The following is a 27,736-nucleotide window of genomic DNA, read 5'->3' on the forward strand; positions in this document are numbered from 1 at the left end:
CTGTGTCCCCTGGTTCTGGACTTCCCCAACATTGGGAACATTCTTCCTGCATCCAACCTGTCCATACTAGGATGTGCACCTTGGGGAGAAGAGAGAGAGGAGAGAGAAGCTTTAACTTTGTCCTGTTTTGAGCTTCTTGCAAAGGTAGAATTTAATCATGGGGGCAATACTGACAATGCCTTACCTCGTGCAAGCCTTCTGCATAATGGTGCTGCGGAGGAGATGATTGATTCGACGGATGATGGGCAGGAGGCCTTACCTGCATCGGTTTCAGCCTCGTCAAGGTTGGCCTCAAGTTCTGCGAAATATAACACCGACAAATGGTTAGCAGCAGAGGAGGGGGCAGGGTGGGTGGGTAGGCGCTCACAGCGCAAGCAACAGGCTGATTTGAAGGACCATGTTGAATGATAACACATTGCATCAACCGAAGCGTAGCTGATGGAGACATCCCCATGAACCGAAGCATGGCTAGCCCGTAACATTTAGCAAAGTCAGACTCCAGAATTTGCAGGACTTGCTCTCTCCCTCGAGTGTGGGCCCAGCTTGTGCAGTGATGGTTGCTTTTCTCCAGGCAGGACCCATCAAAGCAGCAACCCTCTCTTCCAAGGGTGTCAGTGGCTGCAGATTTGCCGGGCCTCCTCCTGTTCGAGTTCTTTCCCTTTTTATTATGTGCCACCTTCCTCTGCAAAGATGAAAATGTAACTTTTTAGAGAGGGTGTCTTTCCGCTGGTTGGGACATATGTAACTGGTCACATTTACAATTGCAATTCCAGTGAATAAATGAAAATATTACTTGCACTAATTACTTGACCAAGGTCCTGCCACTTCTTTTTGCACGGGCCTCCAGACCTCGGGGTGGTCACTATTGCACAGTTACCTTCTGCAAGTTGGTTCCAGCGTTTCTTCTTTTCTTTTGGTGAAACTTTTATGTAACCTCTGCTGGTGTCCAGCTCGTGCCGTCTGGCCTCAATCACAGTAACTAGTGCCTCTAATTCGTCCTGTGAGAAATTCTTGGTCCTTGAGCTGCGTTGCATCTTGTATTGCAGCTCCGATTTTTCCACTGAGAATTAAAGTTCTCACACACAACTGGCTTTTTAAAAATGGCCAAATGCAGACCAGGAGGTGTACTGGGCATGCGCGCCCGTAGCAATCACGTCAAAAACATCCTTTTTTTTTCCCGCGCATGTGCAGAAGAGGAAGGGTATTGTTTTTTCAGCGCAGACATTAGGCTCCACCCCCCCCCCCGGAGCTAAAGGACAGGCTGTGCAGCACCAGATTCAAAAAATAGAACAGGGAAACGTGCTAGTTTTTTTTTGAATAGTCGGGGCGAAAAAATAAGCATGGGGAAAATTGAGCCCTTTGTTTTGCTTTCTGACATGTTTTAAAAGGGGCTTATTCATTGCCTGCTGAGAATTCTGCATTGTGATTGGCTGCTTAGACAGCTTGTTGACGTCACAGCAGCTCGCGTTAGGGATTCCCCATTAACCTGCGCTGTATGTCATCTGAAAGTCGGAAAAGCCGAACTTCTCGACACAGAGCTCGCGAGATCTTTGTAGGAAGCTTCAGGGCCAGCGGCCAATGCCTTTGCTTCGCGGCTGACCCCAAATTAAGAGGGTCGTTTAAGCTACTTCATATACTTTTATAAATGGGTTTTGTAATTGTATCAGACATCTCATTAATCGCTGCTGAGGACTACTCAATTTCAACTCTGTCACTTGAGTCTTTCACTTGTAAAATACAATGCTGTAGTTATTTCATGTTCTCCTTTGCATTTTGCTCTCGATACCAATACCTACGCTGGTTTATTCTCCATTCCTCCTTCATTGTGTCAGAGCCACTGAGAGGATTCTCGCCCGTGCTCGGCAGCTGGGAGATGTGAAGAAGGAGGACGGATTTACAGCCCTCCACCTCGCTGCCCTCAACAACCACAAAGAGGTAGCGGAGGTGCTGATTAAAGAGGTAGGAATCTACTTCCATTTCATCTTTTAAGGAGTATGTGATTGTGTAATGTACACATCTGAACTTTGGGAATACCTGCAAAAATACTGTGTGTGCACATTTCTAAATACTGAATGTTATGAAGTAGAATTAGAGAAATGTGCTGAACCAAAGATTGTCTTTTTGCTCAGATTATTGGAATAAACTAAAATGTTGGGAACTAGGTGCAGTGTGATTTAAGTGCAGAGTACTGATTTTTATTCTGTAATGTGCACAGTAATGCCGAGATTCCAATGTGGAATTTTGAGAGATTTAACTAAAGGCATGTGATTTATTCCCCAGGTCCCCTTTTCACTATTATAGGGTCGGGTTGATGTATATGTAATCCTAATTCTGTTGGCAAATTCCTCACAATAGCCTGATGGACTTCAGCAAATTGTTACATGGTCCGAATGTTGTCCCCGCTGTTACTCCTGGTCTTTTTCCCGTGTCTCTGTGTGCTAATTCAGTCCCACTTACTGTACACTAATGTATTTTTTTGTGCGATGTGCAATACTTTACCCGAGCAGTATTAAATGTCTTTGTCGAGTTGCACGCCTTCAGTAAACCTTTTGCTGCATCACTGCCTTTGGGGTTTTTCATATTTTGGTGTCATCTGTAAAATGTGAGCAACTTGTAGTTGGGTTTAGTATCCAGATAATTTATTTAGCATAGAAAAACAGGGGTGCACCGCCCATACGTCCTGACATTGCTTCTGACAATTAATCTTGAGCTGCTTTACATTGCAGCCAGGGTTTTGGGTGAGCCGGCTGACATTGTAGGCTGCTGGCCAGACCAGCATGCTCACTGGCCCCAAGATATCCGCAAGAATTCTCATACCTTTTAAATTAATTTTTGGCCAATATTTATCCCTCAATCAACATCAATAAAAAAACAGATTATCTGGTCATTATCACATTGCTGTTTGTGGGAGCTTGCTGTGCACAAATTGGCTGCTGCGTTTCCCACATTACAGCAGTGACTACACTTCAAAAAGTACCTCATTGGCTGTAAAGCACTTCGGGACGGTCGTGAAAGGGGCTATATAAATGCAAGTCTTTTTTTCAGTACATTTGTAGAACAAACAAAAAAAAAAGCTTCATCCTGAATTAGTTAAAAGATATTTTCAATCGGGATTGTTTTTTTGTTTGAGACTGAAGTCTCTTTTCCAAAGGTTTACAAACAACATACAAATGAATCACAGCCACAGCCACAATCATCACTTTGACTTTGTCATATTTTCCATTTCAGCTTCCATTTCTGTCCAAATGCGTGCATCTTAATTGTTCTTTATTTAACATGCGATGCATTGCACAACAGCTCGGTCTGTATGTTGGAATATAAGGACACTACGTTTAATCAGATGTTAACCAACCAAAGATTATTCAAGCCACAATTTGTTTTATAGACAAACTGTTGTCTCACAATGTTTTTAATTACAAGGCTAGTCCTTCACTTAAAGATTATATGCTCTCTTTCAGAAAATGTATTTGTTGTGTTTGATCATTTGAGCGGGTATAGTTATATCTAATAATAGTCACACAATGAATATTAATTGAAGGCTATTGCAGTGGCAGCTGCTGAGTGTCCTTTGAGAAGTGTAGCCATAACACAATTATTTGCACTTCATCTGGTAATAACGTGCCTTTTTGTGTGTCATGGCTGCTTTGGTCATCTGCCTGCCAGAGTATGATTATTTCACCTGCTACTGCACAAACAGGTCTGTGGATGGCAATAGAAAGGCATAGAGTACCTCTTGGGCACCATGGCCTGCCTGAGATCTGTCATCAGCTTCCGCTGCGGAAACCCATTGATGTCAGTAGTGGTGCTGGGGACAAAACGCAATTGGCAGAAAGGCTGAAGGCCTAAGTGTCGGCAAGAAAACCTTCAAATGATCTCCGGCCCGAGTTTACTGCCCTTAGCAACTGTGGGTGCTAGTTTTCTTGGTGTGGGTTGGACTTTGTGTCCAGCATTGCCTGCATTGTAGGATTTCGTACGTACGACATTCCCAACTCCAAACTATACTGGAGCCGGAAATCAGTTGGATTTAGCACACCTGCACCAGTTTTTGGGAAACTGAGATTAAATCGATCCCCATCGTCTACTTAAAATACAAACATAAAATGCTGGAAATACTCAGCGGGTCAGGCAGCATTTGCGGAGAGAGAAACAGAGTTAATGTTTCAGGTCGATCATCCACTTGCTTTTAATTTATAGAGAAAGAAAGACTTGTATTTATATAGCGCCTTTCACGACCACCGGATGTCTCGAGGCATTTTACAGCCAATTAAGTACTTTTTGGAGTGTAGTCACTGTTGTAATGTGGGAAATGCGGCAGCCAATTTTCGCACAGCAAGCTCCCACACACAGCAATGTGATAATGACCAGATAATTTGTTTTTATTATGTTGATTGAGGGATAAATATTGGCCCCAGGACACCGGGGATAACTCCCCTGCTCTTCTTCGAAATAGTGCCATGGGATCTTTTATGTCCATCCAAGAGAGCAGACGGGGCCTCGGTTTAACATCTCATCCGAAAGACGGCACCTCTGACAGTGCGGCATTCCCTCAGAACTGCACTGGGAGTGTCAGCCTGGATTTATGTGCTCAAGTCCCTGGAGTGGGCCGACAGTGCAATATATTTCTATGAACACTGGTCTTTGATCAGCCTTGTCCCTGTGAGCATGGGTCTCTTACTGTTGACATCTGTGTTTCAATACATTGCCAGATGTTTCAAATAATTGCAATCTGCTACAGTTGTCAAATGTTTTGTTTGCAGAGAATGATATAAATAGCTGAAACCCCCAGGGGAGTAATTGTGATCCGGTGCCTGTGTTCCTTTTCTAGCTTGTATACTTTTGGATAAAATCGAACGATAATCTATCTTTGTAGAGCACCATCATGGGGAGGCCTGTGCAACACTTAGGTAGAATTTGCTGTTTTGTGCCGATGTTGCATAATGCTTTCTAAAGCTGTGGGCTGTAAATTGACAGTGTCCTTTGCTGTGATGATAATGCATGAGATACTAGATGGGATGGGTAATTTGATTAACACTTCGGATTCAGAAGGACCTAAACTTGAATTTTCTATATTTGGGACGGTCCAGCTGGAGTGGAATGATTTTCTGGTCCTATACGTCACTACGTTACAAACTGATTTTTTTTTAAAGGAACGTTTGCTGTTTTTGGATATTTGTCATGTTTTAAATGATGGCGATTCATCATTTTTTCCTTTTAAATCCAAGTCATTTCATAATACATGAAATGCAAGTTTTCCAATAAATGCCAGCCAAAGCTGACACGTAGAAAGACTCGACTTTAAACTTATTTTTTAAAAGTGTTTCATAATCAGCCTGGTGCACGGTGTCCCATTATAACAAGCTCTCAGTGCCGCTATGTGATAGATTTATATTGCGCTTTGTACAGTGAAATGAAAAATTGTGTAGAGCTGTCTTTAGTTTCTGATGCAGTGCTTCTATCCGCTTTATTTCCCAGATGCAAGCACTGCTGCTGTTCTTCAAAAACTGCCCCTTTCCTTCCCCAATACTGCTGCTACCCACCAGTACATCCCCCTTACCAATACACGCAATTCATCAGCAACTTTCTGTTCCTTCTCCACATCGATTACCTCCTCCAGTCATAATTAAACCCCAACTAACCTTTTGCTAATGATTTCAGTCCACATTCACCCATTTCAATCAGCTGCACACAAGCTGCATTATTCTTCATCATGCAATAGCTGACTCCTGCAACTTGATATGAAAGGGTGGGGGCCAGAATGTGGGGTTCAAAGCTCGTTGAAGAGTGGAACAGGACACCACCGGTTCGTTCTTTTGTGTCAAACATTTCTTCTCCATTCTCTCCAAGGCTCCCATCGGTCTTCCGAAGGTCTCCCGGTCCCCCCCCCGTCCCCCCTCCTGGGCAGGATGTAAGGAAAAGCTTGGTCACCTGACGAGTTTCTCACCTACAGTCTGCAGCCTTCCCTCACCATCACTGTCTCTTGATATTTCATTAATATTACTATTGTCATTGAATTTCACAAACTCTCTGCCCTCCGATGTGTTTTTCCTTTTCCCTTTATCCTCACTATTTGAGACGCATCACAGTGTTTCTTAATCAAACTCGTTTTTTCCTCAGGATTGCAAAACTCTGGGACTCCTCATTTCCCTCATTCTTTTCTCTCTACTACAAGTGTTCCAAACCAAGCTTGTGACATCCAAAGACTGTTTCTTGATTAACTTCACCCTTTTTAATAACAGGGACTAAAGTTCTTTTTCTAACCTCCTATTCTTACTTCAGACGTGATTTAAAGCTATCCTTCAGTTCTGTGCCCGTAGTCTCGGTGAAATACATCATCACCATCTTTGCCTGCCGGCATGTTAAATGGGAAGCTTCAAAAAACATCCCGGGACAGAACAGGAGTTTGTGCACAATCGGGTTCTGTCTCGTTCTTAATGACAACATAGGAAATCAACAAAAGAGACATTACTGCAAAGGTTATATATCGACAAAGTCTGTGTGACTGAAAAGTCTATAATCCTCTTTTCCTCTCCACAGGGTCGGTGTGAGATTAACGTTCGGAATAACCGGAACCAGACTCCTTTGCAGCTTGCCGTTACCCAGGGTCACAGCGACATGCTGCAGCTCCTGGTCACTGAAGGCTGTGATGTGAATGCAGAGGATGAAGATGGTGACACTGCTATGCACGTGGCACTCTGTCGCCAGCAGCTGGCCACCACCATGGCTTCGAGGGAAGGCGACGCCAGCTCTCTCTACACAAATGTAGGTTTCAAAACTCAGAATAGGAGAAACTTCATGTCAGTGCCGATAAAATGTATATATTGCAAAATATTCTTGCGCATATCCGAGTACGTAGCAACGCAAAATATTTGAAATCTGTTTGAGTATGTTAAACATATTTTCTGTTTGGCTTGCTATAAAAAATAAAATTGATAATTGTTTCTGAAATAACCATTCAGATGATACCCACACTTTTCAGTATCACGACGCAAGTTTAATTTATTTTTAAAAATTATACTTTTTACCGTCTTGGAAAAAACTAGAGCTGTTATGCTGCCTCCTACGTATCTGCTATTATTAACTTGTGAAATAAGATGTAAACTATGACACAATTAAAGGTCTTGCCATTTCCAGGCGCAGACTTAAATCGCACATTTTATTAAATATTAATATTAGATATTTTGTAATCTGCAATTTAGATGCCCTATCATTTGCCTCTGTTGAGCCAGATTTTGCTGTAGCAGGGTATCTTACAGGACTGCCGTTAATTAGACTTGCCCTGCATCCTTCAGCTCAAAACCCTTTTGCCCACAAAGTCACTGAAGGTGCGAGCTGGTAACAGCGCAGCGAGGGGGAGGGGCACCTGGGACTGAGTGAGCAGGGCAAGCAACAGGGTGTCTCCTCAACCAATCCCATTGAAGAATTGGGAAATTAACAGCAGAAGGACTGAGAAGGAAGTATAAATTAGAATGGGTAAATTCAATGTCAAATCAGCAACAGAAAGAAAGATTGGATTAAGAGAGAAAAAAAGAGAGAAAATAAAAGTTATTTTGTAAAAGGAAACATTTTAAATTTGACTTTTTTTAAATTTCCAACATAAGAACATAAGAAATAGGAATAGGAGTCGGCCATTCGGCCCCTCGAGCCTGCTCCGCCATTCAATATCATTGCTGATCCGAACAATAATTAATACCTGAAGGAATGAGACTCCACTCATGGAAGAGTTAAATTTCAGTGACGGAGAGGTTGATTGGCAGTAATTAACAATTATCACGTCGTTAAAAGGCTACTTTCGCTACCACTCAAATGCAGTAACTTCATGACATTTAATGCATTTCAATGGTGGGCGAGATGGCAGGGCAGACAGCGAAATGCCAATTTTGCGAAGCTAACTCGGACAGCATTTTTTAACTGTGCATCTGCTCCCCGCCTGAAGTTAGTGTACCATTTACGCAGAGGTAACTGTGAGCAACAGTGGTCTCACTGTTATTTTGACAGCAAAATCTCTCCCATTATATTTTGTTCAAAACCTTATCTTTTACTTGGTTTCTTTGCTCCTTAGTTGCAGACGTCTGGGTTATTGGGATCTGCAGACCTGAATGTGGGTGCCGCCATTGCTTGCTTCCTAGCCCAGAACGGGGCGGATATTAACTATACAAACTACAAGGGCAAAACACCACTCGATCTGGTCACAGACGGCAGGATAATACAGATGGTTAAAAGTTTTGCAGAGAAATTCAGGTAAAATACCAATATCTAATACCCATGTTAATTACTCTGAGATAATTATTTTGGTCTTAATTATACTCTGCCCTTAACACGGACATTAAAAACCCACATTACATTAACCTCATCATGCGCCACGAGTGAGACTAAAGTATTGAAAAAAGAGAGGGTGAGCAGCTCTTTGTCCCAGCCTCATGCTGCTAGTTTCAGCTAGCTATTAACATACAACTGGACTTTAATAGCACTGTGTTTGAAACCACAACTGAACCAGCATTGTTGTATATTTGTGCTTCCCCCCCCCCCCACCCCACAGTGTTATCCCTCCTCTCCTGACATCACTGACCTGCTGGGGTACTGTTCGGGGCTGAGTTGGTAATGGGGGCATATTGCCTTCTGCATGTCTGTGCTGTGGGGGGGGGGGCGTTATTGTTGGGTGAACTGTCGAGGTTTCCATTTACGATTGCGTCTATGTGTAGACAGGATTGGACTCAACTGTGATGCCTCTACAGTCGAATAGGCTGCCAACATTCACGGTTTAGACTGACACGTGAAAATAATGGCCACTTGGGCAAGGCACAGGTGATGGCCAACAGCTGGGGAACTGTACCCAAACATGTCAAGGGGCCAGAATTAGAGGAGCGCAGGCACCTCGGGGGGGCTGTGGGGCTGGAGGAGTTTACAGAGATAGGGAGGGGCGAGGCCATGGAGGGATTTGAAAACAGGGTTGAGAAATTTTAAAATTGGAAAACCTACACCATTGTTTTTAGTAATATTGCAAGCAAATCGCCCATGGTGCAGCTCACAGTAAATCAGAGGGTGCAGTGTTTTGTAAGGGTTACGGCTATTATACCGCGTAACACACTGAATTATTCTTCAGTTAAAGGAAAGGTATGTGTTTCTGTAAAGCTAAAAGATCTAATGTTCTGTTAACAGTGGCCATACCAGCTGAAGTTCAGCATCTTGGCAAGAAAATCAATTAAAAGGCGGTCATTGTAGCTGCAGTATATTGTGTTTATGGAGTTTCTCCTGTCGATTCCAAACGCTATATTTACTACTTTCTACTTTTCTTTGTATAAATGTTATTTTCATTGGTGTATGATGACTGAAATGTGACGGACAAGAAGTGTGCGCATATGTAAAGTTTTTATAATGAGCGTTGCATAAAGATGTCTGTTGTAATTTGTGTAAAGCAATGTTCCTTCCGTGTGAAACTGCTTCTCTCTGCAGAGGTCAGAGGTTGAGTTCCACAGCGGCTGAACATTCAAATCAGTCAATTCTGAGCCACCGAGGAGCGCGCGCCATAGCGCTGGACAAACTTGGCATTGTCTTACGACTGATCTTGGCATAACTCCCATGACCACCCTGAAGAAATTGTTGACTGGATGACATGATTGTGCAGAGCAAGCACCCATGTGGTGAACATAAGGGGGGATTTGGCAGGAGCTGGGAACTTGTTTTTAAATTCTCTGCCAGGAAGGTACTTGATCTTTCTGTCGCTGTTTATTCCAGGGGATCACAGTTGCAGCCAACAGGGACAACGGTTTTGCGTCGCATCCACACAACTCCAAATACAATGACAAATCTTTTACTGCCGGTGTCAGCGGGCCCTGCTGAGTGCTTGGTGTGTTCCGAGCTCTCCCTACTGGTTCAGTTCTCACCCTGTCAGCACACTGTAGTATGTGAAGGTACAGTATGCAATCTCTAACCGTGAACTACAAACAGCGGAGTCTGCTTGCACATATTGTTGCTCAATAACCACATCCTTGCAGCAGGTCGAGTCCTTATTTACTATGGAACTGACCGTTTAATCTTCAGAGAGTGGGTCAATGCTCGGAACTCATTTTAACCATCATGAGCCCAACTTTTGCTAAAAATGAAGGGGAAAGTGTATCTGTCTCCAATAGTAATGAAATGGTAGTGAAATCGCAGAAAGGTACAGCAATGTGTAAGAGTGGGGTTTTGTTTTCAGTGGCCAATCACAATGCTGCTACAATAACACTTCAGTGCTCTCCAGCTGCTACTTGAGTCAGCACATTTGGCCATTGTTTTCCACCACTCAGAACTAAGTTTTGTTCGAAGCCCAGTCAATGGGGCTGATTTTGAGGGGCTCTGCCTGGCATTAACGTGATGGCAGCCTGCAAATAGCATCTGGTCACTTACTGCCTCCTTTACGCTGGTGCTACAGACGCGCAGCACAGTGGTTATGTTACTGGCCTGGACCTGATGATCCAGAGACGTGAGTTCAAATCCCACCACAGCAGCTGGAGGAATTTAAATTCAATTAATTCAATAAATAAATCGTATCAGTAATGGTGACCATGGGCTCAATTTTGGCCCAGCCCGTTTTTCGGTGCACTTACCCGGAGATACGGCGCTTTTCTCCGTTCAGAAGTGCGCCGAAAAATTTCCTTCCCACTTTGGCCGCTGTCCGGCCTCCTCCCTGTGGTCGCGCAGCGTGGCCAGTCGAGTTGGGGGTGGAGCCAGCGTCCTGCGCCGAAAACAGTGCCAGGACGTCTGCACATGCGCAGTGGAGTGTCCGCGCATGCGCAGTGGCTCCTCGCCCCCAGCCTCTGTGTCTTGCTGTAGCCGCTGTGTGGGAACCCGACGCTGGCCAAATGTTGTGAGTAGGGGTATGGAGTAGCAATTGCACGGACTGCTTAGTTCCATTTGATTCGAAGCTTTAATTACTTTAATCTTAGAAATCGCACCGGGAGGCCACTGGGTCAGGGCGAGAGGCGGGCGGGCAGGAGAACCGATAGTGCTCCTGCCTAGATGATTTCTATCGGTTCTCCTGCCCGCCCCTAGCCCAGGCCGAGTGGCCTCCTGCAGCAGCCGGCCCACTGCCTTCCCCCGGGCCAAATTTTAAGATGAAGGTAGGACTTAATTCAATTTTTTATTTGTTATTGAATGCTTAGAGCTTTTTGTTTGCAAGGTTTAGTGCTTTGTAAGTCTTGGAGCTTTAGCTGCTGGTCCTCTCCACTTCCCTTCCCGCCCCTATCCCAGGCCGAACAGCCTCCGATGTACCGATTTCTTTAACTCTCTGCAAGGGTTTCCTGAAGTGGCCGCATACGCTGGCCTAAGTAGATTTGGAGTAACTATTAGCTGGCCAAAGTGGCCAGAACCGGCGTCGGTGGTGGCTGGTAACGCCCCCTTTTGAGAGAAAAAAAACGAAACTAAAAAAAAACGTAACTAACTCACTTATGCTGGTGCAAATTGATTGTGGAAAATGGGAATTTTTAAGTTACTCCAAAAAAAAAATGGAGCAACTCCTGGCCAAAATTGAGCCCCATGAAACTATCGGATTGTCGTTAAAAACCCTACTGTCCTTTAGGGAAGGAAATCTGCCGCCCTTACCCGGTCTGGCGTATATGTGACTCCAGACCCACAGCAATGTGGTTGACTCTTAACTGCCGTCTGACATGGCCGAGCGAGACACTCCGTTGTTCAAGGGCAATTAGGGATGGGCAATAAATGCTGGCCTTTATTGGAGGAGCACCGCCTTGTTTCAGGAGGAGGGCCACAAGTCGGGGACCTAGAACTCCAATTGCAAATGGTGGAGGCGAGAGTCGCTGCCATTTGTACCGGCATCGAGCGGCCTAACCAGCGAATCTCTCCCCCATAATCTCCGGCATAAGAGCTGTCCAATTTCCCCCTCCTCCTCACACCAACAAAAACTGCCTTGGTGTGCTCTGCTTGCTAACCTCCGCCATGCACCGAACCTTGTCTTTGAGACAAGCAGAGGTTTTAACAATTATTTTGTCAGTTTAATGTATAATAACTTTAAAGGGGGAATTTTAATCCCCGGGCGGAAAGCTGCTGAGATGTGCGAGCTGCAGTGAGAGGCCCAGTCTGCTTTAGCGGGTGGTCACCTCCTCACCCATAACGGCCATCCACAAACAACTCGCCGCCTTCGGGCATTCGACGATCACGTGGCCCAGAGCCCGGCAGGCCGACAGTCGGGCAAAGGCCGGAGGATTCAAGAGGGTTTCCTGGGTCAGGGTATGGCGGGGGGGGGGAACCTGGGGCACTTTGTTTATGGCTCCTGCTCCTCCTGGTCCCACAAAGAAAGGTTTAAAATTGCCTGACGGAACCTCCGCCGTGTGTGTGCTGGGCAGTTAAAGTTGTGTTTGGGCTCCAAATAAAATCATGGTGGAGGCAGATTCAATCGTGGCTTTCAAAAGGGAATTGGATAAGTGCCTGAAGGGAAACATTTTTCAGGGTTACAGGGAAAGGGCGGGGGAGCGGGACTGGCTGAGGTGCTGTTGCAGAGAGCCAGCACGCGCTCGATGGGCCCAATGGCCTTCTCCCGTGCAGTAACCGTTCTCTGATTCCATGATCCCACCTGAGGCAGGCAGGCACCTCAAACGTTCAAGAGAAAAGCAGCGTTAACATTGCCACAGGGTGGGAAGGGCGAGATACGTGTACCGATTGGATCTTAACTCCCATTCTGCCCAGTTTCCACTGAGTGGAAGAAATTCCAATTCTCCCTTTGCTTTCAGTTTAAAGAGAGACTCTCCCCTACACACTGTTACATGTTTCAATCAGGGAGTTGGAAAAGTAGGTCTGAAACACACATTTGAAAAAAATAATTTAGCTTTAAGTTACGAGTGCTGTTGACAGGGATTGAGTCTGTGAGAGGGATTGAATTAACGTCAATAGACTTACAGGTTCATTGCTCATTTTAGTTGAAAAGTAAACCTGAGTATAAAACAAAGTCTTTTTCGGATAAGGTTCATGACTGGTGAAGATATCATAGAATCATAGAAATTTACGGCACAGAAGGAGGCCATTCGGCCCATCGTTTCTGTGCCAGCCGACAAAGAGCTACCCAGCCTAATCCCACTTTCCAGCTCTCGGTCCGTAGCCCTGTAGGTTACGGCACTTCAGGTGCACATCCAAGTACTTTTTAAATGTGGTGAGGGTTTTCTGCCTCTACCACCCTTTCAGGCCGTGAGTTCCAGACCCCCACCACACACTGGGTGAAAAGAGTTTTCCTCAACTCCCCTCTAAACCTTCTACCAATTACTTTAAATCTGTGCCCCCTGGTTATTGACCCTTCTGCTGAGGAGATATACCAGAATCATTAGCCCAGAGTCTTGTCAGTGTATCTGTTGATTAGTGCCTTAGCACAGCTCCTAAAGTCATTTCACAAAGCCAGTAACCCAGATAACCTCATCGGCATTTCCTGTTTATGGATAAATATTTATTTTTAAAAATCAGCAAAGGATGATGTATAATTCTTCATAAAAGATTAATTTTGAAAAGAACACTAATGTAAGGTATTATTTTAATATTAGGAGCAGGTATAGCTGTTTTATTTCTGACTCACCCTTTTGTTAAGCTGCAAAGCCACTCCGACCAAAAGCTGAGTTAGAATGCTGAAGTCTGGAAAAAGGACCTAGCTGAAACTCTCACCTGTAACTGTAAATCTCGGTTCCGGTTATCAATCAATCGGTAAAAGTGCTCCTAAAGCAAGCGCTCTACTCTGAACTCCTACACGGCAAGCGAGCCCCAGGTGGGCAGTGGAAACACTACAAGGACACCCTCAGAGCCTCCCTGATAAAGTGAAACATCCCCACTGACACCTGGGAGTCCCTGGCCAAAGACCGCCCTAAGTGGAGGAAGTGCATCCGGGAGGGCGCTGAGCACCTCGAGTCTCATCGCCGAGAGCATGCAGAAAACAAGCGCAGGCAGTGGAAGGAGCGTGCGGCAAACCAGACTCCCCACCCACCCCTTCCCTCAACCACTGTCTGTCCCACCTGTGACAGAGACTGTAATTCCCGTATTGGACTGTTCACTCACCCGAGAACTCACTTTTAGAGTGGAAGCAAGTCTTCCTCGATTTCAAGGGACTGCCTGTGATGATGATGAAAAGTGCTTGCTCTGAGCTTTAACTGGGACTAATAAAGAGAACAAAAAAAGCTGACTGACAGAATTTCTTTTGGAAAAGCAGAAGATAAATCGGGAGCTATTTGCTCCTTGCTTAATCGTTTTTTTGTTATCTTGCCCAGTACTGGGAAACTGACACAATTAATAGCAACGATTGTTAGCACAGATCTTTTTTACATTTAGGTAACCAATGATCCCTGATGCAAATAATGCAAGAAAAAGCTTATAAAGCCTTGAATCCCCCTCTCCATTGGCGCTGATAATACCCCCTGAGTGTGTTACAAGAAATGACAATGAAATGCAAACTGTGATGTAGGTGCTGATTTCTGACGCATCTTATTTCATTCACAGAGTGTTCTGTCAGAATGAAGAAATGCATCAAATGCCAAGTGTCTATAACAAAGAAAATAAGACATGGTAATGTATTAATTGCATTCCTTATCAAAACACTATTTTCAACACAACTCTGGCACATTTGGTTTAGATGCAGCCCAGAGAGAGAATAAGGTGTTCAGTGTCGCAATTGAAATAGTTGGTCAGTTCTGTTCCAATGGCGAGGAAGACAATGTTGCTCTGAATATAGCCACTAACTCAACTATTTTATGTAAAAGCGGATGGAATCGTGGCGTATGTTTCACAGGGTGGATGGATTTGGCTCTCCCTGGATGTGGGTTTCTGGAATGGGACTGATTTTTCGCCCTTCCGGCCAAAGTAGCTCGCTCCACTGCTGTGCAGTATTCCATCTCCACCCCTAAACCAGCCAGTCTCGCCTAACGAAAACGGACATGCTTGAATAGCGGTCATGGCAGAGATTTAAAATGGCAAACATCCAAGTATGCGAGTGCAGTGCTGCATAACCACAGCTCTTAAGGCACCACAGAGAAATCCTCTTTTTTAAAAAAAAAAAGATTTGCGGCAATCACCAAAGTACTTTTGATTGTGTTCAACTTATTTGCTTATTGCTACGGTATTTACGCAATGACTAACTTGTTCAAATTAATATCAGGCAAACATTATTGACAGAGCTCCGCTTTAATCGGGCCTAAGGATTTAAAAGATTCCTTAAAACTGTTAATTATAGTGATTAAAATGACAAACGAAAGGTGTTGAGATGTTAATGAATGCTTCCAAAAGTGAAGGCGGCTGTATCACTTATGACCCACAGAGCTGTGAATGAATTACACAGGTTTCCTTCACAAGCAGAATAAACACTTATATGAACTTTCTCTGCGATGTTTGTGTGGCGCCTGCTGTAGTTTAAAAAAAAGTTAAAGCAAACATTTGTAGTCATGTTAGGCAACCTTGTTCCTTGAACAGTTCAATACTAGGAGTTAGCAGCAGTCACCGTTGCAGTGTGTATATCGTATCATTATTTGGTGTCGTGGCAAGACAGGGAAGCAGTGCGAGGAATCCAGTTCATTAATACCGTGTGGTGGGGGAAACGTATTATTTTCTTTTGGTAGATCCGTTAAATCAGGGCACTGCCTGGGTATCAGTTTCCTGATTTCCTGTTTCTTCAGAAATGACAAGAAGGTCATCGTAGCAAGTCAATTATAGAGATTATAGCAAGTGGGGAAAAAACACCGTGTACTCAATGTAAGAGCAGGCGATGAACTGAATCGATCATAGAAACTTACAGCACAGAAGGAGGCCATTCGGCCCATCGTGTCCGTGTTGGTTGACAAAGAGCTATCCAACCTAATCCCACTATCCAGCTCTTGGTCCGTAGCCCGGCACTTCAAGTGCACATCCAAGTACTTTTTAAATGTGGCATGGGTTTCTGTCTCTACCTCCCTTTCAGGGAATGAGTTCCAGACCCCCACCACCCTCTGGGTGAAGAGATTTCCCCCAAAAAATCCCCTCTAAACCTCCTACTAATTGCTTTAAATCTATGCCCCCTGGTTGTTGACCCCTCTGCTAAGGGAAATAGACCCTTTCTGTTTATGCCCCTCATAATTTTAAACACTTCAATAAGGTCTCCCCTCAGCCTCCTCTGTCCCGAAGAAAACAGACCCAGCCTATCCAATCTTTCCTCATTGCTAAAATTCTCCAGTCCAGGCAACATCCTGGTAAATCTCCTCTGTATCCTCTCCAGTGCAATCACATCTTCGCTGTAATGTGGCGACCAGAACTGTACGCAGTACGCTAGTTGTGGCCTAAGTGGGGTTTTATATAATTCAAGCATAACCTCCCTGCTCTTGTATTCTATGCCTCAGCTAATAAAGGCAAGCATTCTGTATGCCAGCTTATCCACCTGTCCTGCTACCTTCAGGGATCTGTGGACGTGCACTACAAAGTCCCTCTGTTCCTCTACACTTCTCAGTGTCGTACCATTTATTGTGTATTCCCTTGCCTTGTTAGCCCTCCTCAAATGCATTACCTCACACTTGGCCAGATTGAATTCCATTTGCCACTGTTCTGCCTACCTTACCAGTTCATTGATATCCTCCTGCAATCTAACATTTTCTTCTTCACAATCAACCACACGGCCAATTCTTGTATCATCTGCAAACTTCTTAATCATACCCCCTAGATTCAAGTCTAAATCATTGATATATATCGATGAGTTGGAATGTACGAGTGGTGGCAAGATCCTGTGAATTGAATCATCCTGCTCGTTTTTGGCAATGAAGGTCCTTTTATATTGGGTAATATTCTGCTTGAAGACACTTTGTTTTAGGGACGTTATTAGGTTGAAATGATGCTGCTTACTTGTAATTTCAGTATGTTTTCCAAATTGGATCTTATTGCAAGATTCCATCTCTCTCTGTGGAGCTCCCAGCCAGAACATTTTTAAATGTGGAAACCGAGGTGAAGGGACGAGGTCAATAGTGCACGGCATCACCTCATTGAAAAGCGTAGAAGAGGACAGAAGGTAACTGAGGAAGCAGTAGGATGAGAGAGGAGGGTAAAATGTTCCCATGTGAGTAAGTGTGAGAGTAAGAGGGAGGCAGAGGAAGAGAGAATTTTAACACAAACATCCTGTGGTGCTTCAAGAAAGGACTTCCATTTATACCGCACTATATCCCTGATTGTCCCATAGCACCTAAAATATAATGGCCCGGATTTTGTGGTCAGTGGAGAATGAACGGTGCTCGGCAACTGAGTAGCTCCCCCTCAGCCCCCCTGGAGTGTCAGCCTAGTTAATCTGCTCAAGCTGAGGAGTGGGACTTGAACCATGACCTTCTGATTCAGAGGCAAGCATCCGTCAGCTGAACCAAGCTGATATGAAGACCTGCTATTATCCCAAGAAGATCACAACCTATTATTAGAGGCTGGAACAAATAATTATAATAGATGTATAATTCAGTACTGCAGTTCCATTATAACAGCAACAATTACTTATATTTATATGTTATAAGGTGAATGCTGTTTTTTTTCTTTTGACCTAATTATACTGACGTTTAGAAATGTTTAAAAGTATTCAAATGTCTTTTTCCATTGCAGTACTTTTCTGTTTCTACAGAGACTGTGGTAAATCAGAGTTTATTTACATTTAGAAGCTATTTAAAGAATGCAATTTATTTGCTATGGCTAATTCAAAAAAAAATTAATTAAATATAACTTAAATCCAGTGTGTCCAGACCTAAAAATTGTCACTTCTGTTACCAGTCAATTATTTGATCTGGTTGTCAGTAGCTCTGTCAAGCCCGTGTGGTGGCTGGTGTACAACGGCCACCCCACGTTAAATTAATCCACACACAGGCATCTTCCACCCTTCAATATGTAGTTCGGGATCTGGAATATTAGGTCCTTCATTGAACCACCTGTGAACTCATCCCTTTTTGGTGTGGAAGCAAGTCATCCTCGATACGAGGGACCTACTAATACTGTACTATACAGGTTATCAGTATTTATAGACGGCAGATACCTGCTGATGGCCCTACACACACAGCATACAACTGCTGTATTGTGACACGGCTTTAGGAACACACAACTCGCACCGTTACCTGTACCAAACTCCGAATTACTGCTTCTGTCTCGCAAGTCATTTGGACAATCCAAAATTCACGCCATTCGATTTATTTGAGTTGTGCAATGCTGACTGTCATCATTCTCGGGCTGCTGGTATGTATACTGGCAACACACTGACAGACTGTTTTCATTCGACAGATAACACAGAAGTGGAAAGCAGCTCCACGGCTGAGCCTCCCGACCAGAGAAAGCTCCTGGAACACCTGCAGTCTCGATACAGGCAGATGGAGGAAAGGATAACATGCCCTATATGCATTGACAACCAGATTAAACTCGTGTTCCAGTGTGGCCACGGTTCGTGTCTGGAGTGCAGTGTTGCCCTGAAAGCATGCCCTATTTGTCGTCAGAACATTCGGGAACGAATCCAGATTTTTGTCTGATGCATGGCAAGCCTTTTCTATAATTCTGTTGTGTCTCTGTGCTGTACCTTTTCTGTGGTACACTGTGTTTGTGTTTGTAATCATCTTCCATTTTAGCCTTTGGCACCTTGTCATCCGTGCAGTTAGAATCCATGTGATTGAGGTTTGTATGTGCTGTTATTCAGCAAGAGACTAGAATTGCATTTTTGATAACTCGAATGTCCACTGTGTGTAGATTCAGTGGATGATTATGTTAACAACAAAAAACAGCAAAGTTGTACATAACATGAAGCAAGTTTATTAATCCGTTGAATGTTGGCCCTGTTAATAGTTGCAAATGCTAGAAAAATGCACAAAGCAACAGTAAATGGAAACCTTACTGTGTATGTATTTATATAAAAACTACAGTGTAATATAATCCATAATCTAACAACTGTGGTTTATGGTCAGTTGTACATATTTAAAAGTTCTAGGAATATAAAATGCACTTCAACAACCTTCCAGATACAATGCCTACCAGCCAATGCTAGTCCTTTTCACTTGCTTCTCCATCCAGCAGTCAAACAGTAGCTACCGCATCAGACAAATCATTATTTCAAATAACAAAATCATTAATTATTTGAAAACTTAATTTCAGTATATCCTCCTCGAACTTTTCTTCTGCTATTTTGTCATTTTAGTTTGTGTTAGACAGTTAAAATGTTACATTGAATGTTGTCCTGGAAATGTGGTATAATGGCAGAAAGAAATGTGACTGATGAGAAGGGAGGGTATCTGCTGGAACATCAAACCAATTAATTCAGTATTTAACTATTGGGCTTTATGCTGCAAGTGTTGCTCACTGTTTATAAATGTAGTTAGTTTATTTGTCTGAAACCAAAATTAGGTGATTTGATTTGGTCCACTACATCAACTTGATACTGCACAGGAAAGTGGAAATGAAAATAAGTTAAAAGTTCCACAGAAAATAATGAGAATCAGTGCTGGTTTTGATCTGTGAAGTATTAATCTTATTCTCACCCAGAGTTTCTATTGTAAGATTAAAAAATCAATGAAAATAAGAATTAGAAAGACACAGTTATGTTAAGGATTCTAAAACAAGGAGCCTATTCAAATTCCCAGGTCTAATTTTCACATTGACGATTGTATTCAGGGGGGTAAAGCGGAGATGAGCTCGGTATAGTAATGAAGTTCTGCATCTGGATAACCACTGCGTTCTTTTGTAAATATGTTTTTACTAGATGTGCGAGTGATGCCTAGTGGCGGAACTTTAATACTACGATAACCTCTACTTTTATTATGTTGGCAAACTGTTCACTGTGGATATTGTTGTCGCTCGCTTGGTGTTTAATTAGAATGTAAGTTGTACATTGGATTTGTGGGCCTGTGGTTAGATCTAAAGTTTTAAGGCTGAGCAAGATCATGATGTGATGACGTTATACAAGGACCTAATGTTCTCCATTTTCTCTGGGAAGATTGCATCACAAAGAATAAGCGACTTTAAATTTGAGAGGAAAACTTAGAAAATGCAACCAATCCATTCGGCATGATCAAGATGCTTAAGTTCATAGTTTTTTACAAATTGGTCTAAAATATAAAAATGCAAAAGATATACATAACATTCTCATTAAATAAGTGAAATTCAAAGGAAAATGCATTGAATAGAGATCCTGCCTTTTAATATTATGTGTCTCTCAGGCGAAAATTACCTGTTTATTTGAATCAAAAGAGGATGAAGAACTATTAATGTGATGGGCTGGTGTTGTTTAATCAGGAAAGTGATTGTAACAGAGAAAGGCCATGGCGATGTTTGGAGAAGATTGTCGTATTTTGTGAGTTTACTGTTGACTGATATATTTATTCCACCAATGTGAACCGAGAAGGTCCCTGTCCGAATCAGTGTCTCTTTAACAGCCTTCATCAGGTCAAGGTAACCCACTCGGAAAAGCAAAGCAGACTGGCTATAATTTGGTTAGTGTACAGAGTGTGTGGCGTGGTTTGTGTTGCTGTGGTAGCTTCCTTCTGAAACCTGATGAAATTATTAGTACGTAATTTTATTGAAATGTTGCTTAGTTCTGCAGCCTTTATTAAGTTGAATTTTACTGATCTAGTGAAACAGATTACATGTGCCAAACAGGTTGCCTCGCTGTGTGGAAAGTGTACGGCCAGGAATTGCTGTTTAAATAAACTCGCAGTTCCTAAACGCCTGGCTTTCTTGTGCACATTGTTCCTCCTCTTTCTTAAAACCTATTTTGAAATTACAGAAGGTGCAAAGTCACCTTGAATTGAGATTTAAGTCTTGTATCAAAGTGGGGAGGGTCTTTGTTCAGTTTTGTAGACGATAGGAATTCATGGCAGATTTAAACCGGAGGCAGAATGTGTTTATTAAAGGTGGGAGGGGAGGAGGATTCCAGCCATTGCTGAACTTTGTGGAATTTCTATTTGTGAAGACGGACTGACCAAAACATCCCAGCATTTGACTTTTTAAGGAGAAACCACTTCTTCATAAACCAGCGTCACTGATCAGCCGATTTGAAAAATGTTGGAAATGTGAAGAACGCTACAAAGATTATTGGAGAGCAGCGATTTATCGTGCCGCCTACGTTGGTCAGAAGAGCTCAGATCTGTTCGTTCTGAAGGCGATGTTCAACAGATCCTTCCGTCACGGGACAGTGGAGAAAAGTAACTATTAACAATCGTTGTGGGCCTCAATGTTCAGCATCAGACTGCATTGCGTCTGCTCCTCTTCATACATTAAAAATGAGAGCGTACTTATGCCTGGGAGAATTTAGCAGAAAGATTAGCAAAAAATGTCACAGCAAATAGAAGAATGGAAAATGTGAGTCTGCAGGACATCCTGACAGTATTTTTTAGCTTGACATCTGCATTAGAAGTTCTGTTCTCATGGCCTTACTGTTGCCTGTTGGGTTACTGTATCCTCATGTTGAAGTTCTATGCTGTGAATAAATTATTTTGAATTACAGTTGTGGTTGCTGACTTGGGTTACATTAAAATAAGGAGTATTTATTTACTTATTTCATAGATTGGATGAAGAAAGAATCTTCCTGAATTTCTCTCTCCCAGGTGTAAATTTGGGCGTAAATTGTGTCTGTGTGCAAAGTCGTCATGCTCCTGGTGGGTCCTGCATAGTAAAGTAGCAGAGAGACTCTCAGTGTTTATTGGAACAAAGAAGCGTTATTGGATCGTAACTACTTGTGAATAGAAAACTGATATTTAGGCATCGAGTATTTACCATCATAGCTATCCCAAAGGTTGTCAACTAACTTTGATTCTAATGGGAGCTAAGACGTTATGGCCTAGAAACTTTGCCCGCCCGCTATACGCCCCACCTGGCATTCAGGCCCATTGACTGCGGACGTCACGTGGTCGGATATCATGTGGTTGCTTTTGACAGTGATATTCCCTTCTCCCATTCACCCTCTGCAACGGTACCGACTATCAGACCCTGCGTATAGTCGGGGCCCGCCCCGATACCACCCATTTACCACCACTGCCCGAGACAAATTTCTAGGCCTATAAGTTCAGGTTTCCTGCTCTGCCTCTCTGTGCTGATGCCTGAAGGAAGCAGGAAGCATCACAAGTGTGCTGAGCCAGCCCAGGGTCAAACGCGGCAGGATTTCCCCCAGTGCAGCCCCCCCCCCCCCTCTCAACCATAAAGCCAAGCAGGTCTGAATGATGCGGTGCCTGTGTTCCGGGCTGGTGCCCTGGGGCCTGCGGATTCCGCGAGCCATTTGTAAGAAATTCATAGTTTTCTGGTCAAAAGCATTAAGACTTGATAAAGAACTTATTCACCCAGATTTTATTGACAAGTTATTGAAGGCAGGGAATTCATCAGCTTATTTTAAGTTTAAATATTTTGGGTTTAAATGGAATTTAGCCCAGTGCAGTTGGTTGCAACCATATTTTACATCAATGAAATTAACTTGCTTTCTACATGAACTGTGGGTTTTTTCTGTGGCTCATCATGGGTTTCCGTTTTACCAGAGTTGGAACTTAAATAACCTTCATTCTCATCAGCAAAAATAGTGTACAATAAGGTTCCTTGGGTGGAATAGCCTCTGAGGATTGTGTGATTATTTCTCCCATATGTTCTGGTTTTATAAAAGACTATTTTATTCTTTCTAAAAAATACAGTCGACTGATCACATGGTCGTCAATTCACAAATTTCTCTTTTTAGTAACTCTTTGTTGTGGTGGGTAATGGTCATTGGCGCCTCACCCGTCAGGGACATATCTTTCCTCTGAGCAGCACTTTGCATCATCTCAATAGTTGCCTTTCCCACATCCTGCATGTCCCTCTCTCTCCACCTTCATGCCGACCATTGCTGGTTTCTTTCCCTTCTGCAACAGTCACTCCTGGGCTACTCCTGTGACATATTGGCCCCGAATTTAAGTTCGGGACGTGCTGGGAGTGGAGTGGTGGGGGGGGGCCCAATTGCACATGGGAAACCCTGAAATAGGTTCAGCGTGGCTTTTTAAACTTGGCCACCTCATTATATAACCTTTTGCCTGCGGGTTTCCCGCCCCGGCAGCGGGCGTGATGTGGCCCCGCATGACGCAGTCGCAACTCCAGTATTTAACGGGACAATCCACAGATGCGAATTGAAGGAGTTGGAGTTGGCTGCCAGAGAACTGGAAGTGTGGGAATGGAGTCCGGAGGGGCAAAGGCTGTGCCTTGTTTCACTGCCGCCTCCCTGGATGTGCTGCTGGGGGCTGTGAAGAGTATGAGAGAGATTCTCTTCCCTAGCAACAGGAGGAAGAAGCCCACGGAGGAGACCAGGAGTGTGGTGCCATGCTCCGTGATTCAGTTCAAAAAGTGGTTTAATGAGCAGGTCAGGAAAGGTGAGTACAGTGACACATTCACCTACTGTGTGCATCACCCTGCCCCCTCACTCTGCCTTCTCAAACCTACTCCGTCACATCACTCCTCATACCCACTTACCTTACACCCACCCTTCTCTGTCTCCTCACATCCCCATCTATCCATCCACCACTCCCTCACACCCTCATCCTTCTGCAATAGCTTGCCTCTCCCTCATGGGCAACCTCACCAGTTGCACTCCATCCATCCATCACACCAACACATGCCGTCACACTCACTCATAAGTCTGTTCGTTCCCTCCCTGCAGGAGAAGAGAGCACACAACAGCAGGGAGAGGGAGAGAAATGGAGGAGAGGGAGGGAAATGGAGGAGAGGGAGGGGAATGGAGGAGAGGGCACCCTCGGCAAATCACGCAACACACAACTGCAGAGAAGGAGGTGCTGGAAATAAACGGGGTTATGGCGTCCCTGTCTGTGGGAGACAGGGAGCTCCCAGCTCCCTGGACACAATTAAATAAAAGCCACCCATATGTCATATGGCGCTCAGTCATGTTGACTTGGTTTCAACAGCAAGTGAAATATGATCATCTTCATAATGCTAACTTGCCTTGCCGTGACTAATTTGTGTCTTTATCTCCCGCAGGGCCTTCACTCGTGCAGCAGGAGCCGGTTGGCGGGGCCCCTGAGGGACTGTGCCTCTCTCAGGACTCATTCAGACCACGCACCAGCTCAGATACTCGTGGGTCAGAAGGGTGCTTTACACCTGGTCACTCGCACTTCACAAGTGAGCGAGAGCAGATGCTGGAGACAGGGACAGCAGTGGAGAGTCCGTGTCGGAATTGAGATTGTGGCTTTATTCACTGCAGCACAAAGGGTTAAAGGAATCTCATACCGCTTTTCAAAATTGTCAAAAGTTCTGAGAGGGTAAATAGTGAAAGTTGTTTCCAAGAGAGAATGGATTCAGGATTATTACTAGAAAAAAAATTGTAAGAAGAAATATTGTCACACAGATACATTTGAGAATAGCACACAAAATTCCACCCAACCAATTTGGGTATAGTTCCCCATCTCTGATTGATTTGTTATTCCCTCCCCCCCACTCTTTACCCCCAACTATAGCCTACGTTACATTCAAATGGACACTATAGTGACCTAACGACCCTCGCTCTCTGCCATCACTTCCCACATTTTCTATCTCATCTGAATCAGACTCCAAAACATAAATCTCACTTTCTTTTAATGGAATGAATCCCAAACTCCTGAACACAACAGCCAACATTCTTTGAGCAGGGAGATAAAGCGAGAAGATTGTTGGTTCGACAGCTGAAACAGGCGGAAGCAATGGCTGCGCTCTCCAATATAGACAGGGAGACGGAGGAGCTGCAGACAGACCCCATTAAAATTAACCAGGAATTTCATGAATTCTGCAAACCAGCCAGAAACTCACGCACCAGGACGACGACTGCTTTGAATGCAGGTCTGAAGATTCTAGAGCTACCTGATCAATTAGAACGCTCCCATAGAGCTAGCTGCCGTGGAAAAGACAACAGGGGACATGCAACAGCAACTTGTATTTATATAGCGCCTTTACTGAAGTGAAACGTCCCAAGGAGCGTTATGAGATAAAAGATTTTGACACCGAGTTGCATAAGGAGAAATTGGGGCAGGTGACCAAAAGCTTGGTCAAAGAGATCGGTTTTAAAGAGCGTCTTGAAGGAGGAAAGAGAGGCGGAGAGGTTTAGGGAGGGAGTTCCAGAGCTTGGGGCCCAGGCAAGAGAAGGCACGGCCACCGATGGTGGAGCGATTATAATCAGGGATGCGCAAGAGGGCAGAATTAGAGGAGCGCAGACATCTCGGGGCGGTTGTGGGGCTGGAGGAGATTAGAGATAGGGAGGGGCGAGGCCATGGAGGGATTTGAAAATACAGATGAGATCCTGGAGGTCAGTGGATGAGCAGGACTCGGTGTGAGTTAGGACACGGGTCAGCGAGTACAGGGCTGATGGGTGAACAGGACGGTGCACATTAGGACATGGGCAGCGAGCACAGGGGGTGATGGGTGAGCAGGACTCGGTGTGAGTTAGGACAGGGGGTGATGGGTGAGCAGGACTCGGTGTGAGTTAGGACAGGGGGTGATGGGTGAGCAGGACTCGGTGTGAGTTAGGACAGGGTGATGGGTGAGCAGGACTCGGTGTGAGTTAGGACACGGGTCAGTGAGCACAGGGGGTGATGGGTGAGCGGGACTTGGTGCGAGTTAGGACACGGGGCAGCAAGCACAGGGGGTGATGGGTGAACGGGACGGTGCACGTTAGGACATGGGCAGCGAGCACAGGGGTGGTGGGTGAGTGGGACTCGGTGCGAGTTAGGACACGGGGCACGGGGTGATGGGTGAGCGGGACTCGGCGCGAGTTAGCACACGGAGCAGCTAGCACGGGGTGATGGGTGAGTGGGACGGTGCGAGTTAGGGCACGGGGCAGTGAGCACAGGGGGTGATGGGTGAGTGGGACTCGGTGCGAGTTAGGACACGGGGCAGTGAGCACAGGGGGTGATGGGTGAGCGGGACGGTGCGAGTTAGGACACGGGGCACATGGGGTGATGGGTGAGCGGGACACGGGCAGCGAGCACAGGGGGTGATGGGTGAGCGGGACGGTGCGAGTTAGGACACGGGGTAGCCGTGCAGGGAATTAGTCATCGGGCTTGAAAACATTTGAACAGATCTCCAGGATGCCAAACTCTCTCATGTTCTTTGCAGTTCTTTTATTCAAGGTTGTCAAAGAAAGAGGAAGATCCCACCCACGGCAGTAGCTGCAGTCCCACCAAACAGTTAAATGCTAAATGTTGACTGCAGAGTCAAGGATCTGGAACCAAGACGGGTAAATTGAGTTAAAATATAGATCAGCCATGATCTAATTGAATGGCAGGACAGGCTTGAGGGGCTGAATGGCCTACTCCTGTTCCTATAGAAACATAGAAAATAGGTGCAGGAGTGGGCCATTTGGCCCTTTGAGCCTGCACCACCATTCAATAAGATCATGGCTGATCATTCCCTCAGTGCCCCTTTCCTGCTTTCTCTCCATACCCCTTGATCCCTTTAGCCGTAAGAGCCATATCTAACTCCCTCTTGAATATATCCAATGAACTGGCATCAACAACTCTCTGCGGTCGGGAATTCCACAGGTTAACAACTCTCTGAGTGAAGAAGTGTCTCCTCATCTCAGTCCTAAATGGCTTACCCCTTATCCTTCGACTGTGTCCCCTGGTTCTGGACTTCCTCAACATCGGGAACATTCTTCCTGCATCTAACCTGTCCAGTCCCGTCAGAATTTTATATGTTTCTATGAGATCCCCTCTCATCCTTCTAAACTCCAGTGAATGCAGGCCCAGTCGATCCAGTCTCTCCTCATATGTCAGTCCTGCCATCCCGGGAATCAGTCTGGTGAACCTTCGCTGGACTCCCTCAATAGCAAGAATGCCCTTCCTCAGATTAGGAGACCAAAACTGAACACAATATTCCAGGTGTGGCCTCACTAAGGCCCTGTACAACTGCAGTAAGACCTCCCTGCTCCTATACTCAAATCCCCTAGCTATGAAGGCCAACATACCATTTGCCGCCTTCACCGCCTGCTGTATCTGCATGCCAACTTTCAATGACTGATGTACCATGACACCCAGGTCTCGTTCCGCCTCCCCTTTTCCTAATCTGCCGCCATTCAGATAATATTCTGCCTTCGTGTTTTTGCCACCAAAGTGGATAACCTCACATTTATCCACATTATACTGCATCTGCCACGCGTTTGCCCACTCACCTAACCTGTCCAAATCACCCTGCAGCCTTTTAGCATCCTCCTCACAGCTCACACCGCCATCCAGCTTAGTGTCATCTGCAAACTTGGAGATATTGCACTCAATTCCCTCATCCAAATTATTAATGTATATTGTAAAGAGCTGGGGTCCCAGCACTGAGCCCTGCGGCACCCCACTAGTCACTGCCTGCCATTCTGAAAAGGACCCGTTTATCCCAACTCTCTGCTTCCTGTCTGCCAACCAGTTCTTTATCCACATCAGTACATTACCCCCAATACCATGTGCTTTAATTTTGCACACTAATCTCTTGTGTGGGACCTTGTCAAACACCTTTTGAAAGTCCAAATACACCACATCCACTGGTTCTCCCTTGTCAACTCTACCAGTTACATCCTCAAAAAATTCTAGAAGATTTGTCAAGCATGATTTCCCTTTTATAAATCCATGCTGACTTGGACCGATCCCATCACTGCTTTCCAAATGTGCTGCTATTTCATCTTTAATAATTGATTCCAACATTTTCCCCACTACTGATGTCAGGCTAACCGGTCTATAATTACTCGCCTTCTCTCTCCCTCCCTTCTTAAAAAGTGGTGTTACATTAGCTACCCTCCAGTCCATAGGAACCGATCCAGAGTCGATAGACT

General features: G+C 44.6%; 1 protein-coding gene across 6 annotated transcripts in view; it reads left to right on the top strand.

The window, feature by feature from the left end:
• Positions 1 to 21,403, top strand: part of mib2 (MIB E3 ubiquitin protein ligase 2) — a 297,823-nt gene extending 276,420 nt beyond the window's left edge. For all 6 annotated transcript variants that reach the window (XM_070860597.1, XM_070860599.1, XM_070860595.1 and 3 more), the window contains 6 exons: positions 1,833 to 1,959; positions 6,535 to 6,759; positions 8,060 to 8,238; positions 9,733 to 9,908; positions 14,464 to 14,529; positions 18,226 to 21,403. In XM_070860597.1, coding sequence (XP_070716698.1) covers positions 1,833 to 1,959; positions 6,535 to 6,759; positions 8,060 to 8,238; positions 9,733 to 9,908; positions 14,464 to 14,529; positions 18,226 to 18,467 — 1,015 coding nt within the window. In that variant the 3' untranslated portion in view covers positions 18,468 to 21,403. The remainder of the gene's footprint in view (positions 1 to 1,832; positions 1,960 to 6,534; positions 6,760 to 8,059; positions 8,239 to 9,732; positions 9,909 to 14,463; positions 14,530 to 18,225) is intronic.
• The last annotated feature ends 6,333 nt before the right edge of the window (positions 21,404 to 27,736 follow it).

This window comes from Pristiophorus japonicus, chromosome 18 (assembly GCF_044704955.1).
Source record: "Pristiophorus japonicus isolate sPriJap1 chromosome 18, sPriJap1.hap1, whole genome shotgun sequence".
Classification (NCBI taxonomy): domain Eukaryota; kingdom Metazoa; phylum Chordata; class Chondrichthyes; family Pristiophoridae; genus Pristiophorus; species Pristiophorus japonicus.